This window comes from Hermetia illucens, chromosome 7, assembly GCF_905115235.1.
Source record: "Hermetia illucens chromosome 7, iHerIll2.2.curated.20191125, whole genome shotgun sequence".
Taxonomy (NCBI): domain Eukaryota; kingdom Metazoa; phylum Arthropoda; class Insecta; order Diptera; family Stratiomyidae; genus Hermetia; species Hermetia illucens.
In genome coordinates, this window is record NC_051855.1 from 13,218,336 (window position 1) to 13,237,544 (window position 19,209).

General features: G+C 38.2%; 1 protein-coding gene across 3 annotated transcripts; it reads left to right on the forward strand.

The window, feature by feature from the left end:
* The first annotated feature begins 274 nt into the window (after positions 1–274).
* Positions 275–12,825, forward strand: LOC119660981 (transcriptional activator protein Pur-beta-A). 3 transcript variants are annotated; one of them, XM_038070066.1, is made up of 8 exons: positions 275–1,505; positions 7,989–8,042; positions 8,240–8,358; positions 8,499–8,601; positions 8,666–8,784; positions 8,848–8,969; positions 10,279–10,384; positions 12,288–12,825. In XM_038070066.1, the coding sequence occupies exons 1-8, from the start codon at positions 1,463–1,465 to the stop codon at positions 12,351–12,353; spliced, it is 732 nt and encodes a 243-aa protein (XP_037925994.1). In that variant the 5' UTR covers positions 275–1,462; the 3' UTR covers positions 12,354–12,825. The 3 variants fall into 3 exon arrangements, with proteins under 3 accessions (XP_037925994.1, XP_037925993.1, XP_037925992.1); XM_038070065.1 differs by lacking the exon at positions 12,288–12,825 and adding an exon at positions 10,481–11,302 and having other exon boundaries at positions 276–1,505; positions 7,989–8,036; XM_038070064.1 differs by lacking the exon at positions 12,288–12,825 and adding an exon at positions 10,481–11,302 and having other exon boundaries at positions 277–1,505.
* The last annotated feature ends 6,384 nt before the right edge of the window (positions 12,826–19,209 follow it).

A 19,209-nucleotide genomic window follows, 5' to 3' on the forward strand; every position in this document is an offset into this window, starting at 1 on the left:
CTAAAGCCTGCGAACGCCATAGGCGTTGAATAGACAATTTTCGGGGATAGTAAAATGGGAATAATGAAAGCCTGAGTGCGCCACGTAGATACGAATAAGGGCGTGAATAAATAAAGTAATAAATCATATAAAACGAAAACGGACAATTTTTCAACAAATATTTGATACCGCTACTTACCACCAGGTGTCACCCACGGTATTTAGATGAAAGAGAATCCTATTGCTTCGACGTGTATTCGTTGTACACTACGGTTAAAAATTAAAAACGACAGCCGCAATCGGTAGCAGGTCAGTTTTCCATGTCGCACGTTCCTTAGTGTGTGCTGTCATCTCAGAAATCAGTGTCGGGCATAACGTTGATCGCTTGTTCGCGTCCCCTCGCCGTTTATTGGCTACCGTTTGTCCGTCGTCAGTGTCGCCTTCTTCTGTCACAATTTGTCAAGTAGTCATACGTAACAGAAGCGTACCAGGGAAGCCAGTTCGTTCTAAAGAGTTTCTCGTTCGCGGTGTCCGTGTGCCGCTGTCACTCCTGTGACGGTTTTTTGGTGCGTGCGTTGCGGTAAAGCGGCGCCGGAGAGTAGAAGAAAACATCGAACGTAGGAGCAGGCCAAGGAGCATTTACAATTGCTGGAAAATTTCCTTGAGCGGACCACGGCTTGGCCTTGAGTTGAATCCAGTTGCCAGTCGTGTCGTCCCGCTGCGCGGAGTGTTTTCTTGTGTGCCGTGTCAGTGTCGTCGCCGTCAGACGGTCAGATCGTTGGGAGGAGAGGTTTTGGAGCGCTGGTTGTCGCCGAGACCCGTGTTTGTGCCGTTTTAGGATAGTCGTCGGTTCGCCATTTCACAGGATAAGCATAGTCAGTGACTCGTCGCCGTCGCAGTTGTGAATTTTTTGTCCGATTTTAGCTCAGCGTGCGACCGTGCTGCGGCCGCTCGTTCCGCGATTCCTTGGCACTGGTCTGGTGTGTGTGTTTCCTGCCTGAACCGTGAGTTTCGTTTGTTTAGTGTTTTCGGTTGGTTCTCTGCACCCGCGGCGACGGAACGACCTCCCCCTTGTTGAGAGTTCGGATGTGAGGTTCCAGGGAAAGCGTGTGTGCAGCAGGCGGCCAACGGTGAGCAGAAGGGGGGGCTTTGTACTAGCACGGAAACAGCTTGGTGTAGTCCACAGGCCTAGAGGTGTCACAGCATCAGGCATCCAGAAGAGGCGCAGGACAGTTGCCAGGAATAGCTTGACAGTGTCACTGCTGTTGTGTGGTGTCGTTGACGTCGACACATAGCTGTCGCGCAGACGGCAAGAAGATCGTGATTGTGTGCAAGAATCTGGAGAGTTGATCGCCATCGACGGCCGGTATTTTGTCAACGGGGCTTGGTTGGATTGGTGTGTAGCTGAATTTACCCTAACGACTTGTCGCTGTCGTCGCGCGCGCACGCTCTCCCTGGCTGCAACAGAATCCCAGACGAGACAATGTCGGACATTTGCAGTGGCGACGAAGCAGCTTCCAGCCAAAGTATGTTGCCCAGTTAATATCAATATGTCGTTTTGAAATTTCATTTTTTGTTGGTTCCTTTCTTTTCTTTATTGGCTGCTTGTTTCTGCCCCCCCTTGAATTCCCGATAAATCCAGCCATGAGTTGCGCTATGATTTTACAAAAAGAAATATCCTAATAGGTCGTTCGGTCCCGGTACATGTTCGGTTAAAAGTTTCTGTAGCGAAAACTGACGAGTGTGAATGACAGGCGCACGACAGGTTCCTGTCCGAGCCTTGTGTTTATGAGATATAATTAGTTGTCGGGGCGGATTTGATATGGTTTCTTGGCTTTAGTTTTGGAGGAAATTTGTGTTTTGGCCGATTTGGTGTGGCTTGAAATCATGGAGTAATGTCAATTTCCCTTTGTTCGTGATTAAGTGAAAATTTCTTGTCTCTCTCGCTCTCATTGAGTTGTGCGCAGGCGGTCAAATGTCAAAGTGACACTATACAAGTGAGTACGATTTGGGCTAATTGTTAATGACAAGTGCTGCCAGAATGCTCGGAATTTAATGAAGTCCGACCTTAGTAAAGTGGAGATTCAAAAAGAGCGATATTTATTGCAAGAAATATATTAAAGTTGTCAAGAAGGTGAGCAATACTGGGTCCAAAGAATTATCCTTTTGGATTGAAACTTTGGGAATGGAAGGCAATGCATCCCCAGCAGATTGATCTGATACTCATGAAAATGGTTTCGCACCATTTGGACTGGCTTCCTTTAATTTGAGGTTTACTTCCCATCATCTGGTCCTGCTTGGGTAGCCTTTGTCCCATTGCATCATTGGTTATCCTGGCATCAAATAAGCTCCCACAACTATCAGAACCCGTTCGTCTTCTCATATAATTTCCGGTTTGAGACAGAACACCACGAATCCTGAGGTTGATAAAATAGAAACAACTCGGGGGAAACCGGAAACCAGACGCCTCAGATATAACAGGTTTTATGGTTTCCTATGTAATGAACGATGAGTGCATGCCCTAAAACGCCATTTACACAAATAATTTGATCTGGAAGGCCCTGTATTGATGGCAATCAACCTCATACGCTTCACTTTAGGGAGTTCAATATCATTAGCAAATGTGAAGAGGATAACCTGCAACAGATACACAAAAAGGGCTGGGGAGAAGTGGATCCTTCCTGATTGGAATTTTTCATGTTTCACTAATTTGCGTGGCTCAGGATGCAGTAAATTCTCGTGGAATTGATAAGTTTGAACTGCTGTAACTTTGACACTAATAGACGGATTTCCATGAAACTTGGTATGCGTATGTGCCCTCTATCCTGGTGCACCTCTAGGATGAACTTTTTTCTGGTAATACACTCTTAGTGCGTCTATTTGAGCAGATATTGGAGGGCCTAGACTTCACATAAGCGTTCCACTCTGATTTTTTTGAAATTTTTGGGTTGGATAGCTCCCTAAAATGAGTCCTATCTCCCTTAAAATGTGCAGATTTCGACCCCTTACCTATCCTTGTTCTACACAAAACCTCAAAAACCATCGAAACATTCGGGCAACCCCATGCCCTCGTCAAGTACGCGGAATACACGGTTCTCATGCTCTGTCATTTGTAGGAATTTTCTTCTTGATCGTTTTTATTTTGTTTGAACTTCAACAAAAGGAAAAAGAAAAACCCTCAAGTACTCAGAAAAACGTGAGGCTCACGATACTATCTTCCATAAACGACAAAGTGAATCAATCTCTCTATTTTTTTATAATAATTCTAGGTTGTCAACGATAAATTGTGTGTAAATTTGACTGAATGTGGTTCTCATTATGTGAATGAAATTTTCCGTCTAGATATGTTTGTTAGCTAATTGTGGCGGTAAATTAAGTTAAAAATGGGATTTTCCTAATTCTGAGCTTCAATTTGAAGATGGTGTTTCCTTTGGTCTGACATTTCTGATGCGACTGCCTCGTACTCGTCAGATATCTAGCACTGAACTCGTCCTGAATGTTATCCAGCCGAAAGGGTCTCTTGATTGAAAGTGTTAAGCCGGTGATTTAAGCAGAAAGTATACTCTGTTAGTGTCCCCTGGTTCGATTCTGTTGACGGTGTACGCGAGCCCATTCCATTACCACTGGACGCGGGTAGTTTTTTCGCAGCTGAGTGAAATTATTTGTTTTTAAATCTTCATTTCAGGGACAAGTATCAAAACGAATATTATCTCCATTTGACCAGAAAAAATCAAATCAATTTGTAATTACAATAGCCTACGTATTGCGCGAGAAATAATGCGTGCAAAGTGCAAAAAATTCCAATAAAAAAAGGTCTCAGAACAGTTTGTCTATCACCCGCAATTCCCCCACATTGAGAAAATCATTTCAGGCCACCATTCAAATGTCGGCAACTTACGCGAACCAGCTGATTGGAATTCTCAGTACGATGTTACTCAAAGTCCCGTATCATATTTTTTTTCTCTCAATTTGACAGAATATATGCTGTCCTGCTTTTTCATGTGTTAAACATACATAATGGACATCCATGACTGTCGATTTGGTGACCTGCGTTGAGTCAGAAATCAGCTGTGACAGAGAGTGCCCTTAACGGCTTTATTTGTAGGGCTGGCTTGTATGGTGGGACTATTATCCAATTCTGGAAAACGTTACTGCAAGGTCGGTCGTGATAGCGACGCAGTTTAATAATAATCACGTTTAGTGCAGGTGAAATTAAAGAAAAAAAAATGTTGTTAATTGTTGGGGGTTGAAGGGATATACGGGTTGATGTTGATTATTTCGAGGGGATAAGTTTTATTTTGTAGTGATGCGATTGGCCGACCTATTCTTGTAAACAAATCTCACGCTGTAGTTTTGGTTATTATAAATTAAATATTTGACGTTCAATATGCTATTTTTATGAACAAAATTGCCTTAAATAGTATAAGGCCCCCATGATCTCTCTTCACCCACCATAGCAGAATCAATCCGTAAAATCGAGCAACATGTGGTTCGGTGTCAATAAACCACCCAATAGCGTTTTTTATTTCGAGTGGCGATGGTTAGCTTTCGTTTTGTCTGTCCGGCATCCGATTTTTAAGAAATATCCACACATATCCGGTATTCCATGGTTTAAGGGAGAAGTAGTGTTTTGCACTTTCAAAAAAATCCAATTTTTTGTCTTTTATTTTAGTTAAAATATTTCAAGAATATATTCCCCAAATTTCAACATGATCCGAGGAAAATTCTCAAAGTTATCGAGCAGTAAGTCCCTGCTCCTTCGAATTTAAGGAGATTAGATTTTTGTCTGCTATTTATAGTCTTGAATGAAGTGCTTTAATACCACTTCAAGGCCCTGATCCAATATGGATTGTTGCGTCAACGACTATTATTATTGTTTGTAGTCTAGACAGGGGGTAGCTCCCTCCAAACTACAATTTTTACTTTTAAATGTAAATATATATTTCGGGAGTGACCTACCCCCTTCATCAGTACAAAGCTACCTTTGTGATTTTTTTACTTACAAAATAGCGAAATTGTTCGTGGAAAATAGCTCTTTTCACATTAAATGGTCGCCAAAAAATTGTTAAAGCGGAGAAACAAAAAATCTGAAGACTTTGGGGGAAGATTCATTCATACTTTGACTAAGTTCAAATGGTTCTTTTTTTTTCTTTCAAATTATTTACCGCTGAGATATAGTGAACACGGCAAATCGTCCTTTTCCAAAGGCGCCCTGGGAAAGACTCTGTTACCGGCTTCTTCCTGAATATTTTTTGTAGCTGAGATCTTTCTTTTCCAAAGGCGCTTTGAGAAAAGCTCTGTCACCGGCTTCGTTGTGAATATTTTTCCATCAAACAGAGACCGGGGAGTGGGGGAGATTCCAATTATTCTTTGACTAAATTCAAATGGTTTTTTCTTTCAAATAATTTTTCGCTGAGGTACAGTGAACACGGGAAATCGTCCTTTTCCAAAGGCACTCTGGGAAAGGCTGTGTTACCGGCTTCGTTACCTACTTTCGGTCACCTGCTCCAAAGGCAGAGGCGAGGCAGCGTCTGATGAGTTGCCTCTGCCCTGGACGAAACCGTCAGTCAAGTTTTTTGATAAACTTGGGCGTTTAACCCAAAACAGAGGAATCCGTGGACCGCAAGGGAGGAAGTAAGTTGCTTCCCAAGTGGTCCAGTTCGTCATTAAGTGGATGCGGACTCAGGACTCCCAGCATTCACTTTGGCCTGGTTTAAGTCTGAACTTACAACGGATTTCACTTCAATCCATACTTAATGATGTACAAAAGGTTTCCAGAAATTTATTCAAACCATTTTTCTAAAAAAAAGTGCATTTCTTCACGCTGAAACCCTTACCCCTTCGTTAATGTATGGCATTCCATGACTTGCGTCCGAATAGCTGAGGGTTTAGAGCGCAAGGCTGTCGTACGGAAAGTCGCGCTTCTAATCTCACTGGCAGTGGAATTTGTATCGTGATTTGACGTCGAATATCAGTCGACTCAGCTGAGAATGAGTACCTGAGTCAAATCAGGGTAGTAGTCGCAGCATGCTGACCACATTGCCTCCTACAGGGTACTGTAATCCTGTTGTGTTACGGTCTTCAATGAAGTGCTCTAACACACCTCAAGGCCCTGATGTTTCATTATCATTACAATTAATTTGGTGTTTCCTGTTCACTCCTTGGCGGAGTATAGGGCATCCATACACAGTCAGATTGTCCTCCAGTTTCACTATCATCACATTTAACGCTCTGTAAATGACAAGCTCACAGCAGCGAATCGAACACAGACACCCATGATGACTGGCATTCAGCCCCAAAGCAGCGAGATTGGAAGGCTAACGCTCTACTTCTTCAATCATTGCGCCATCATTGCAATTAAATGCCATAAAATAAATGGATCTAGAATCACGGGACCTAGGATCACCGTCATCGTTAGAAATGCCGCTCCAAAATTTATCCAATTCCCTCCTTTCGAAGGAATGACAGTGAAGCCATTCCTGCCTTTTCTAGAATGCGATCACTTGCCATACCCATAAAAAGGGGGGACTACTTTGTTTATTGTGAGAGGTATTGACCCGAGCTATTCCTACTTTTTTTTTAGAATACGATCACTTGCCATACGTATAAATGGGGGACTGCTTTGTTTATTGTGAAAGATATTGACCCGGGCTATTGTGATTGGTACGATCAGGTGAGCAAAAGAAGGGTTTGTCCGGGGGTTCTTCCAAAAATAAGGTTTCCACATTTTTTCAGGTTCAGTGTTAGGGTTGTAAGGGGGATGGGCAATGACGTCCCAGCCAAATCCTTTGATTAAGTGCTTCGATTGTCGCGAGACATGCGGACGCGCATTCTCGTGGTGCAGTCTTAGGCCTTTGGTGGGTTTTTAGCTACGACTATTTTTGATAGGTCCTCTGAGCTTTTTCAAGGTGACGCAATGACTTGTCGAGTTTATTGTGGTCCTTCTAAAACTATAAACTTGATAAGAAGTGCATCACGGCGGTTTCAAAACACCGTTACCATGACTTTCCTTGCTGACATTTTCTGCCTAAACTTCTTTGGTTTAGGCAACTCGGGGTATTTCCATCTGCGAGATTGTTGTTTTGTTTCCGGAGTAACCTAATGGCACCACGTTTCATACCCCGTAACAATGGAGTCTAAGAAATCTTTGCATTCATTCAAAAACTCCCGAGCACAGTCGACGCGCTGCTGTTTGTGGATTTCTGCAAGCATGTGCAGTACCCAGCACACACAGACTTTGTGGTAGCCTAGGGTTTCTGTCAAAATCTTGCCAATTGAAGCAGAAGCATCAGGAAATTCAGGAGCTGGATCGTGACTTGACGATCTTCGAGCATGCCTCAACCTTCGTCGGTGATCGACGGCCTCCCGCTCCGTTGTTCATCGTGGATGTCCATGCAGCCGTCAGCGAACCCCCCACATTATTTGGGGACATGTTGAATACTTATACACGTTTCACGGTAGAGCTCATTTAAGTGGCGATGAATTTCTATGGGTGGTAACTTTTTTTTGCGTGCAAAAATTGGATGAGACTGCACGGATTTCGCACCTGGTGGTGATGGCGATGACGTCCTCTGCCTTGGATGGCTGTCAAGCCGGTACTGACCGTTGCAGACGGACGATTGTTGTTGGGATCGATGGTGGGGGAATCAGCGAACAAGGCGGTGTTGCTAGATTTGGCCTAGTCTCATGCGTGGCAAGGTTAGTGTTGGGAGCCTTATTTTTGAAACAACCCCCTCGTGCTCGTACGAAAGCAGCTTTTTATAGCCTATGGGCTTAGAGGTGTCCCAGCACCAGGTCTCCAGGGAAAAGGCAAGGATTTCCGGGGCATTTTCAACCCTTTTATGTTAGGAACAGGAACGAATCGAGCAGTTATTAGTTTTGCATCTTTATCTTCTCCCCATTACCTAGTTTTCAGTGCTAATCTGAGATTTTTTGCTACTTTCATTGATTTTCAATTGAATATGCGATGACTTCCTCGATGTCTGAATACACTTGATCACAATATTAAGAATACAATGTACAAGGAATGGACGGAGGAGGAGGCGATTTCGATCTAGGTAAAGGTAAGATGTTTTATAATATCTAACTCATAAGATAACTTATCTAGTTGTAACATTTATCCCTACGATAATTTTAACGAAACATTTTGAAATATATTTTTCTTCTCCTTAATATTGCGCGCTATTGATTCGAAATCTATGGATCTCTCGTCATTGTTTGTTGTAACATTTTGTACTTTTTAATCTTAACAAATTCACAGGCCAGCAAAGTCAACAGGCCGAGCATGAGTTAGCAACAAAAATGTTACAAATTCAGTCGAAACGGTTTTATTTAGATGTTAAACAAAATAGGAGAGGACGTTTTATTAAAGTTGCTGAGGTATGGTTCGATTAGCTTTATTTTCTTATAATTAAAAACTATATATCCAGTGCTCCGTTAATAGCTTGTTAGGAAGAAGTTAATACAGTTTTCTCTTCTCTTCTCTTTTTTTTTTTTGAAATATTCTTCCTGTTTGTTAGATTGGTGCCGATGGTCGTCGCAGCCAAATATATTTAGCTTTGTCAACAGCGGCTGAGTTTAGGGATCACTTATCTACATTTAGTGATTACTATGCATCATTAGGTGGGTTGATTATTTGCTTTGTTGTTGTGTTTAGTTTCCGCCAATCGAAGTTGTTACTTTCAAGGTCCACCAAATTCAGATAATGTCCCTGAAGATGGTAAACTCAAGTCGGAGTTAATGATGAAGGATAATCGGAGATATTACTTAGATTTGAAAGAAAATGCAAGGGGACGATTTTTGAGAGTAAGATAGAATTAGATTTTATCTAGGCCAGGTCCATCATTGGTTAAGTATTGTTCTTTCAAGGTATCCCAGACAATTACACGGGGTGGACCTAGATCACAAATTGCTATACCAGCTCAGGGTATGATTGAATTTCGAGATGCTCTTACTGACCTATTAGAAGAATTTGGTACGAGTGATGGCGGGTAGGTGAATTCGCTTTTATTAGAGAGAGTTTCAAATGATTAGGTTATTGCATATGAAATGGCTGATTTGGCTGTTGGCGCTGTTGGTGTCGGATAATGATGTATAAATACTCGTACATTTAATCAAGGAGTCTTATCAGTTTTGACCATCGTTGTGATAACAGTGAATAGCAAGGAAAAAAGGATGGAGAAGAGCGCCAAGAACGTATACTTTTTCTGTATGAGTTCAAACTAGGTCATAAAGCATCGGAGGCGACCAGGAACATTAACAGCGCATTTGGAGCTGATACGGCAAGCAAAGGAACCACACGGCGGTGGTTCGAAAAATTCCGGTCAGGCGGCGGTAAACCTTCAAAGTGAGCCACGTGGACATCCAGGACCATCGATTAATAACGACGAGCTACGTTTACCAGTCGAATCCGACACACGTCAGTTTGTGAGAGACATTGCAGAGAAACTGGGCGTACACCATTCGACAGTTTCCCGGTACTTGAAAAAGCCCCACCAACAACCCATTTCTGTTCCGCAAGCTATTACGAAGCAAAACATGGCGCTTCAAATGGAAATTTGCAGTCCTTTAATCTCCCAAGCAACAGAAGCGGTCCCTTTTTGAACAGAATTATGACATGTGATGAAAAGTGGATATTATACGACCATCGTCGCCGATCAGCACAATGGCTAGATGCTGATGAATCACCGAAGCATATGCCGAAACTGAGACTCCATCCGAAGAAGGTAATGGTGACTGTTTGGAGCTGGACAGCTGGAATTATCCACTATTCTTTCTTGGCATCTGGAGAAACGATAAATACACGAGAATATTGTGCCAAACACGAGGAAATGCACCAAAAATTGAGTATTCAACGGCCGAGATTAGTCAACAGAGATGATGTGTGTGATGTCCTTCACGACAATCCAGAACAACGGTTAAAAAGTTGAACGAATTGCAGTATGAGACTCTGCCTCATCCACCATATTCAGCGGGGCCTTTGGCCAACCACCCGACTACCACTTTTTTAAGCATTTGGATCATTTCTTCGCGGAATAACAATTGAGGAATGAAGAGGTCCTTCGACGAGTTTATCAACCCCTGAAAATTGGACGTCTGCGAAACTGGCATCCATGCTCTTGCATCTCACTGGGAGAAGTGTTTTGAATCGACTGACATCTATTTTGATTAATTAAATAAATTTTTGTAAGCTTTACAGTCGTTTCAAATGTTGGGTACCAAATCGGCCATTTCATGTGCAACCCTTAATGCCTTCTTTGGTAATTCATTTAGTTTTCTTCTTTCGGATGTTCCTTGCAGATTCAAAGGTGAATTACCGGAAGAGCGTCATATGAAAGTTGATAATAAAAATTTTTACTTCGATATCGGACAAAATAATCGAGGCATCTACATGCGGATAAGTGAGGTAAGTTTTTTAAGACCAGTTATTTTTTTATGTAGCTATTTTTGAAAAAAGATTGTGAGGAAGACATTCTGACTCATGAATCTTCACTTTTAAAAGGTGAAAAGTAATTTCCGTACAGCAATAACAGTGCCGGAAAAATGCTGGACAAGATTCCGTGATATATTAACTGACTATTGCGAGAAAATGAAAAAATCGTCCGAATCATCAATCACTGCCGAAAATAATTTACAAACATCATCTAATAATTTAAAGTAAAAACTAAATAGAAAAAAAAAACACGACGAAATAATTTTTAAAATTCAATAAAACAAAAAAAGATCTAACAGATATTAAAATGATAATAAAATAGGTAAACAAAAGAAAGGGAGATCCTTTTAGTAATGTAAACGAAATATTGAAAATAATAACATTGGTAAAAGAAAATCAGTTTTTTTTCTCCGCCCGACAAGAAAAGAACAATGCCTCGTGGGGAAAGAGAACTAATACACATAGACACACGGAAAATTACCACATTAAATTCTAATTATATTAAATAATTATTATTCAAGTTAAACAGAGATTATTAGGAGCAGAAACCACGAAACAAAACAAGTTAGATACAAGTAAAGTAGTTGTTTAATGAAAAAAAAGAAAAGATCTTATTTACAGAAAACAAAACAGACAAAAAAAAGAAATGGAGAACATAATATGAGCCGATAAGAGATGAAAATTATTTATTTAGTAAAAGTGAAGAAACAATTAAGTAAAATGAGGAAAATTTAGATGACTAGATAAAATCTGTTTTATGTAATTGAGAATATACATATTTAAAAAACAAAATGATGTAGATTAATAAAAATATAATCTAAAACAAGAAGAAACAAAGGCGGAGATTTCCCAGGCAACCGACAAAAAAAAAATACAAAAATAATAACAAAATACCAGAAAAATAAAACAAATTAGTTCGTAAAATTCAAGAACTCTAAACGGAATAAAGTTAAGGATTAAAATAAAAAAAATTGAAAAATCAATATAAAAAAAATTAGGTAAAAATAAAAATATTTTTCCAATAAATTATAGAAACAGAAAAAAAATGCAAGTAAAACTAAATATGGAATGGAAATTCACCCCTAGCGCATATATATACGTGATAGTATATATTAAATAATATATTTGCGTTTTAGAAGTGCTGAAAATTTATTAGAAGCACTCTAAACATGAAGAAAAAATTAAGGTTTATAATTGTATATTTTTTTTTTTAGTTATAATGATTATCTTATGCATTAGATATAATTTTTTTTTAGTATTCGCTTTTATGTTGATTTTTTCTTTTGTTTATTGATGTTTAATTTTGAACTAGTTTTATTAATTCTACAACTTCACCTTCGAAAGGAAACGGTGAAGGGAAATAAAAAAATTTAAAAAAAATATAAGTCAAGATTAAAATAAAGATATAAATTATAAAAAAGATATGAAAAATTGTGATACTGCGCTTAGCGTATCAATCAATTTATTTAAAACAAAAAAAAACCTAAAAAATTATAGATTTTTAATTATGTATACATATAAATAGTATATTTATATATATACACGTTTATTATATGTGTATATATATACATATACCACATTTCCTTCCTTTTTGTCTCACATGTTAGGTAGTAATTGTCTATAGGTTGCCGAGTGCTAAATTTAATAGCATGTTTGTAGGTTCCCGAGAGCTATATTAACTTCACAACAAGCAGCAATCACAAGAATGTAGGAAATAAATTTTCCAGAATCTTCGATTTTGTTCCTCTGCTTTTTCTTTTTTTTTTGTTTTTTTGTTTTTTATTTTCATCGTTAGATAAAATGAGGAATATTTCGCTCAGTACTTAGCTACTTTTTTAACAACTAAACGAAATTCTACAAAATTTTTCATTTTAAGTTTAAAGAATGCGTGTTCAACGGCGATCATAACAGAAGGGTGGAATTGAAAGGTAAATATATGTAGATATATATATGTGAACACACATCAGAGTCCAATGCATGTTTTTATTTTTTATTTTTGCAAAGATATTAAAGAATTTAAAAAAACAAAATCAAAATTGATAAATTACAAAAAAAAAGCAACGACTTTATTCTATTGAAACGTAAAAAAAAGTGTGAAATCAATAATTGGCAGTTGCAGAGATACAACAAAGTGTGAGTGTCAGGGTATAAAAATGACACGCCAAATGGAGGTTAATGAAATGCAGAAATATTGGGGAAATGTCGTATTTGTGATGGAAATTTGACACTTTATCTAACATACTTAGAATTATCCGCCCTTTTCCCCCCTCCCCCTCCGTATTTGCAAAAAAAAACTTAGGCAGTCAGTTTTCGCAAGACGAACTTAGTATCACCAAGAACGTTTTGCATGGACTTGAAGAGATGATAATCACTTGGTGCCAGGTCCGGAATACACAGTGGGTGCAATAGGACATCCCATCCGAGCTCCCGCAGCTTCTGGCGGGTCATCAAAGATGTCTGAGGCCGAGCGTTGTCCTGGTGGAACACAACATCGTTCCTATTGACCAATTCTGGGCGCTTCTGGTCAATCGCCTGCTTCAAACGATCGAGTTGCTCACAGTAGAGGACCGTATTGAGATTCTGGCCATAGTTGAGCAACTCATAATGGATGATTCCCTTCCAATCCCACCAAAACACACAGCAAAACCTTCCTGATCGTCAATCCGGGCTTGGGCCGGCTCGCCACACTCCGACCACGATCCTTTCCGCTTGAGGTTGTCGTACGTGATCCATTTTTCATCACCAGTCACCATCCACTTCAAAAATGGGTCGAATTCATTCCGTTTCAGCAATGCATCCCAAGCGTTGGTTCGGTCCAAGAAATTTTTTTGCGTCAACTCGTGTGGCACTCAAACATCCAGCTTTTTTTGGAATCCAATCTTCTGCAAATGGTTCCAAACGGTTTTATGGTCTATACCCAGTTCCTGGGCAACGGAGCGAATGTTCAACATGCCGGTCTACTTGGATGATTTCGACGATTTTATCGGTTTCTACAGCGATTGGCCTACCAGTACGAGGGTGTATCTTCGACATCCACTACACCAGAACGAAATCGATCAAATCAACGCTGTGTGCTGTGCAAATCGTTACAGTATCGGGCTCATAAACTTGTTCGAATTTGGACTCATCGATCCATAACACTTTTACCCAAATGTGCACCAATTTTTTCATGTGCAAATTTTCATCTCTTCAACGCGTTCCTTGCTAATCTTCAGTTCTTCCATTATCTGCCACAATTTAATTCTGCAATCGGTCAGTAGTAATTTTTTGACTTTTTTTTTAACATTTTCTTTGGTGACTACTGTCACTGAGCGACCCGGACGGGGGGCGTCTTCACAGGACTCTCTTCCTTGTTGAAATATTTGGGCCCATTTTTTAACCACGAGGTGTCATGTAATAAGTGTTATCAGTAACGAGATGAGGATTCATCGCTAGTTACCTTAGGGCGAGAACTTATCAGCCGCCCCTCGCACAAACGCCTGTTTCGTGCGGTTTGTGCAGAATTAGAAGCTTTTCGAATAACTCTCCGGATTTATTGTTCTTCGCCGCCCTTTTAGCTTTTTCTTTTGGCATAATTTTTACGATCTTGGATCAAGTTACGGACTGCAAAGGTTATTCTTCCAAATATTCACCGTTGATATCTATGGTTCGTTGCCAACGTGCTGGCAAATCAAAAATTCCTTTTTGAAAGAAAAACCTTTTGCCCTAAAAATTTTTCAAAGGGTGAAATTACAGCGTTTTGGCTGGAGTAGCACTTTTCATGGAAGTAGTTTCCCAGAGGCCGGAAAACATGATAGTCTGTTGGTGGCAGCTTTGGAGAATATGGGGGGAGGGAGGGGGTTAGCCAAAACTACGTACTGCGACTTCTATAGTAGTTTTTAGAGGGCCAAATGGGATAGACTCTGCAAAAGAAGATAGTCTATTGGTGATAGCTCTGGAGAATATGGGGGGAGGGAGGGGGTTAGCTAAAACTTCGTACTGCGACTCCTATAGTAGTTTTTAGAGGGCCAAACGGGATAGACTCCGGAAAAAATGATAGTCTATTGATGACAGCTCTGGAGAATATGGGGGGAGGGAGGGGGTTAGCTAAAACTTCGTACTGCAACTTTTGTAGTTTTTGGAGAGCCAAACGGGATACGTGTTGTCATGCGTTATTGTGTAAGAGAATTGGTCCATGCTTATTTACCAGACAAGGCTGTTTTAAACGCAATTTAACGTGCATTTCTGGACAGTAGGACCCCGTAGTTTTCATTTCGCTGGGATTCAGGAAAGAATAGGGAATAACGCCTTCCAGAAATCCAACAAATAGTCACCATGATCTTATTGGGGTGCAGTTCCGCTCTTGCTTGGTGCCTGGTAGCTTCCGCGATCCAACCACTGTCCTGGATGTTTCTTATGTTGCATTAGCAATGAAGAGGCTGGCTCAACTTTGCACATTTTTTGTTTCTTTCGGTTAATTCATGTGGAATCCATCGATTGAGTTGTTTTTTCACTTTTCCAATTTTTTTCGTGGGGGGGACTAATGGTTGGTTTTGATACATTGAAGGGGGCAGGAAGGCATTGTAAAGTTGTTGATGTATTCCGCTCAACTTGTGGTCGCAGTTTGTCGTCGTTCAGCACTGGTACCTTGTTGACCACGTGGTTTATTGTCCAACGAAATTTGTTTTCTTGGAAATTGATAAGCGATCGTTGCACTGTGCATTTGTTTGCAGATATCTGGGCCCAAAACTCGATTAATTTCTTTTCCGGCTGCAGCTGGATTTTGTCGGTTTTTAAACAAAAACTGGTAAAGGACCTGTTGCCAACATATCCATAAGAGTGACAAGGATAGATATAGTAAACCCTAGAGGTAATAAATTAGGCACTAAAAGGAAGGTATTTACTTCTATTTGCAAACACGAAACTTATTTTGAATTTTACCGAACACCATGTTCACCATGGAAGCATTTTTAAGATTGACAGGAAATCCGAGATATGAGACTATCTGATACGGTTCCGTTATCTCAGATACAAACACAGCTTCCTGGAATTGTTTTTAATTAGTTAATTATGGGATGTCTTATCATTTTTACTGTATACAACTCGTAATGCTGTTTTGCGTGCTTGATTAGATACGCTAGATGTCAATAAATTCAGGCATTGAAACAAAAACAATCTTCTGTGGTAGTTCCTTTAGTTTGTGAAATATAATTCGGTTTTTCTCTGTTTTATTTAGCCCGAATTGAGATATTTATAGATCATTTTAAATAGTTTTAGATATAGGATGAATTTATTTCAGTTTTATAGGAGTTCTAATGTCGTATTATTCACTGATAGCACGTTTTTCAATTAGGTTTGACGGAAATACCTATATAAGAAATATTCTGTCGGGGAAGGGAGGGGGAATGTAGGGACTTTGGGATAGAGATGGAGGGGATAATTTTATTGTTCAATGTTGAAAGTGTATTCTATTTTCTTTTTTTTTTTTAAATGCAAGAACAATTGAATTTATTAAAATAAAATGAATTATAAACGAAAAAATAATATTATTAATTACATTAAAAGGGAATTTCCTCATGATTATTATTCTCTATATTTTTATAAATAACGGTATTGTATCGTGAATAGAAAATCATGAAAGATTCAAAACTACGGACATTTTCAAATGATAGATTATTAATTTACTACCGGAACTTATGCTATTGTGAAGTTATAAGAAAAACGAGAGCAAAATATATATATAAAGAAAACAAAAAACCTTTAAAATGAAACTTAGAGTTTATATTTAAATTGAAGAAAAATATTTTTTTCTCTTGTTTCTTCAAAGCTTTAAGATCTATTAAAAACCAACACAAGTTATTAAAAAAAACAAAAAGATATGAGAATTCTTAGTATATTTCTGTTTTTTAGTTGAAAATTGTTAAAGAAAAGTATATTTTTTATAAATAGAAGAAGAAAAAAAAACCATAAGAGACAAGGAATCAAGTACTTGATAAGCTTATAATTCATTCAAGCATGCACATAGAAAAGAAACGCGAAAGAAAGGCAAGGTTAGAAGGCGACAAGTAAGATTTATGGAAGTGCACGTAAGCGGGAGAAGAACCGTATTCATCAGAAAATAACACATAAATAAAAAGATTATGTGAAAACACCACGGTTACCAAGTAAATAAAAGAAAAAAAGAAAATCGAACAAGGAAAGCTATAACAAATAGAGCAGTATTTATTTTATGAGTAAATCTAGAGAATTTAACACTTGACTAGCTTTCTTGCGATTTATGAGAATAGAAAAAAAAAAAAACGAGTGAATATAGTGGAAAATTCATGGAACCAAACGTTTTAACATAAAAGTGTTCGAAATTGAACCTAGCAATTGACGCTATGGGCTTTTTATTTTAGTAATAAAATGATGAATCCGAAGCAGTGGAATTTCTACCTGTTTACCTATCCCAGAATGGTTTATTAATGACAATTGTTTAACTGAGTGTAATTATGCGGTGTTTCCAACGATTAATTGTCTGAAATAATAAAAAACTTGTTTCTTTTTCGTTGGTGTGGATATTTATTCTTCTTTCCCTTCATCAGTGCTAACAAGTTTCTTGTTCAACTTGTTAGCACTGATGAAGGAAACAAGTGGTTCCCGAAATATCGCTATTTGCAAGAATAAATATCGACACCAACGAAAAAGAAACAACAAGTTTTTTTATTATTTCAGACAATTGTTTTGTTAGGAGGCTTAGTGAATGAACTTCTTAGATTACAGGAAGGAGATCAATTTTTATACCCTCTCTCGAGCAACCTCGGTTCCGAGATTTCTTTCCTGTATCTTCCATTGATGCCAACGCTCGAGGGACTTCTTTAATCCGCTTACTTTTGCTTCTTCATACAACCATTTGTCCTATTTAGTACGGGAGATCGTTGCAGTGTTTTCTAAAGCATATGTCTTTCAACTTTGCCCTTAAATTTAAATGTTCTTGTACTCGATCCGAACAGAAACAAGGTCGCTGTTTAAAACAATGGAAAAAACAAAAAGAAAACTCTTGTGTGTAGATTGAAATTTCGCTTTCTTCTATATGTAATTTAGGAGGCAGATGAACACGAAGGTATATCTATTATATCTCTAAAGTGATGTTACATTCTATTTACAATACAGCATTCAGCAAAAGAATAAAAAATGACGAATTATTAAAAAGAGAATATTTCCTATAAAAATAAAAGATATATATTTTTGTTATTGATAAAAGAAAACTACAAACTATTTGTTATATGGTGATATAAAGCAAAAAAATCTCGAGAACAAAATCTATAAGAGACTAACATAAGAAATAACAACCGAATCAGAAGTGGCGACTCGTGAAATTAAATTAAAAGTTGGCGTTGATGTAGGATACGCAACAAAATGCATTATCTAATACCTTTTTTCTTCACATTCACATATATTAAATTGACTATGGAAGTAATATCCAAAAAAACAGCAAATAAAGATGTTACGCCGTAAAAAGAAAAACTGTCAGACATTGGGAAATTATTTTAAAAAAAGTTTATTATGCAACATAAATAAAGTCCAAAGAGAGAGGGGGTGGGCCGATGTGAAATAATAATAATGAAAAAAAAAGAATTATTGTTGTTATTATTGCATATTTTATATATATTAGCTAAACGAGAAAAAGAGAAACCAAGAATACGAAGTTGAATAAGTAAATAACAATTATATATAAAGTATACATATAAAGGAAAAATAAAGTTGATTTGAAAATAAAGGAGCACTGAAAACTTATAACAACAACCAAAAAATCAAACTTTTACAAAACTGCGCAACAAGAAGATAAAAAAAAAATACAAAAACGATGATCAACAGCAATATACAACCGTCAAAAAACGAACCAAGTCAAGAAAAATTAACGCGAGGTACAATTATGGGCTACACTCATTGCATTGAAATAAATTGAAGGAAGCAGAAAAGAGACCACCATTACAATAAAATTGGAAATTGATTGAAAAAAAACAAACAAACAAACAAAACAAAATAAAAGACATGAGAGTATGGTTACAATAGCAGCGGAGTACTGACAGGAAAAGTATAATGAAATTAAGAGATAAAAGAAATAGGAAAAAAAAAATAATAGAAAAAAAAAAGAAGAGAAGAATTCCATAAGTGTAAACGTAGATACCACTGTGTGTTTTAAGAAAAAAAAAATTATGTAAAAATGCAACAGGAATGGTCCACAGCAAAAAAAAAAAAATATCACTGCGTTGTTTCTTTCCCTAGAATCCCCCAAAATTTCATTCAAAAAAAAAACATTTTCATTTGTTCTTTTTTTGTCCGAGAAAGTACCATTTAATAGAATTTGTTTACCTAATTTATTTTTTTTTTGTTCTTTCAATTTTCGGCATTTAGATTAACGCGCGTCAGCATTTGCTCCTACAGTGTACTGTTACGGCACTTGAAAGAAGTGCTCTAACACACTTCAAGGCTCTGATCCAGTATGGATTGTTGCGCCAACGATTATTATTATTATTTCGGAGTTATCACAATTTCGGCAGATGCCGGATTTTACCTAATACTAGCACTAAGTGCCAAGCATTTAGGCTCGGACGATCCTGCCTACTTAAAAATTAAAGGGGCGCTGGTGGTGGTGGTGGACATCAAGGGAAGCCGTGAGGGATTAAGGTACAATGCCTGTACCTGACAATATTATGGGAAATACAACCACCCACTCGAGATGCCAAATTTCTTTGATTTCCCGAGCCAATGGCTCATAGTTCACCTTCTTCTCCACGTATTTCCGTTCAATGTTGCTATTATGGGGGATAGCAACA

Bases quoted from the DNA above. Each gene is read 5' to 3' on its own strand.
- LOC119660981 (XM_038070064.1), top strand. From the start codon at position 1,463: ATGTCGGACATTTGCAGTGGCGACGAAGCAGCTTCCAGCCAAA. The intron at 8,359-8,498 runs GTATGGTTCGAT...CCTGTTTGTTAG, and splicing joins GTTTTATTAAAGTTGCTGAG to ATTGGTGCCGATGGTCGTCG. The intron at 8,602-8,665 runs GTGGGTTGATTA...GTTACTTTCAAG, and splicing joins TGATTACTATGCATCATTAG to GTCCACCAAATTCAGATAAT.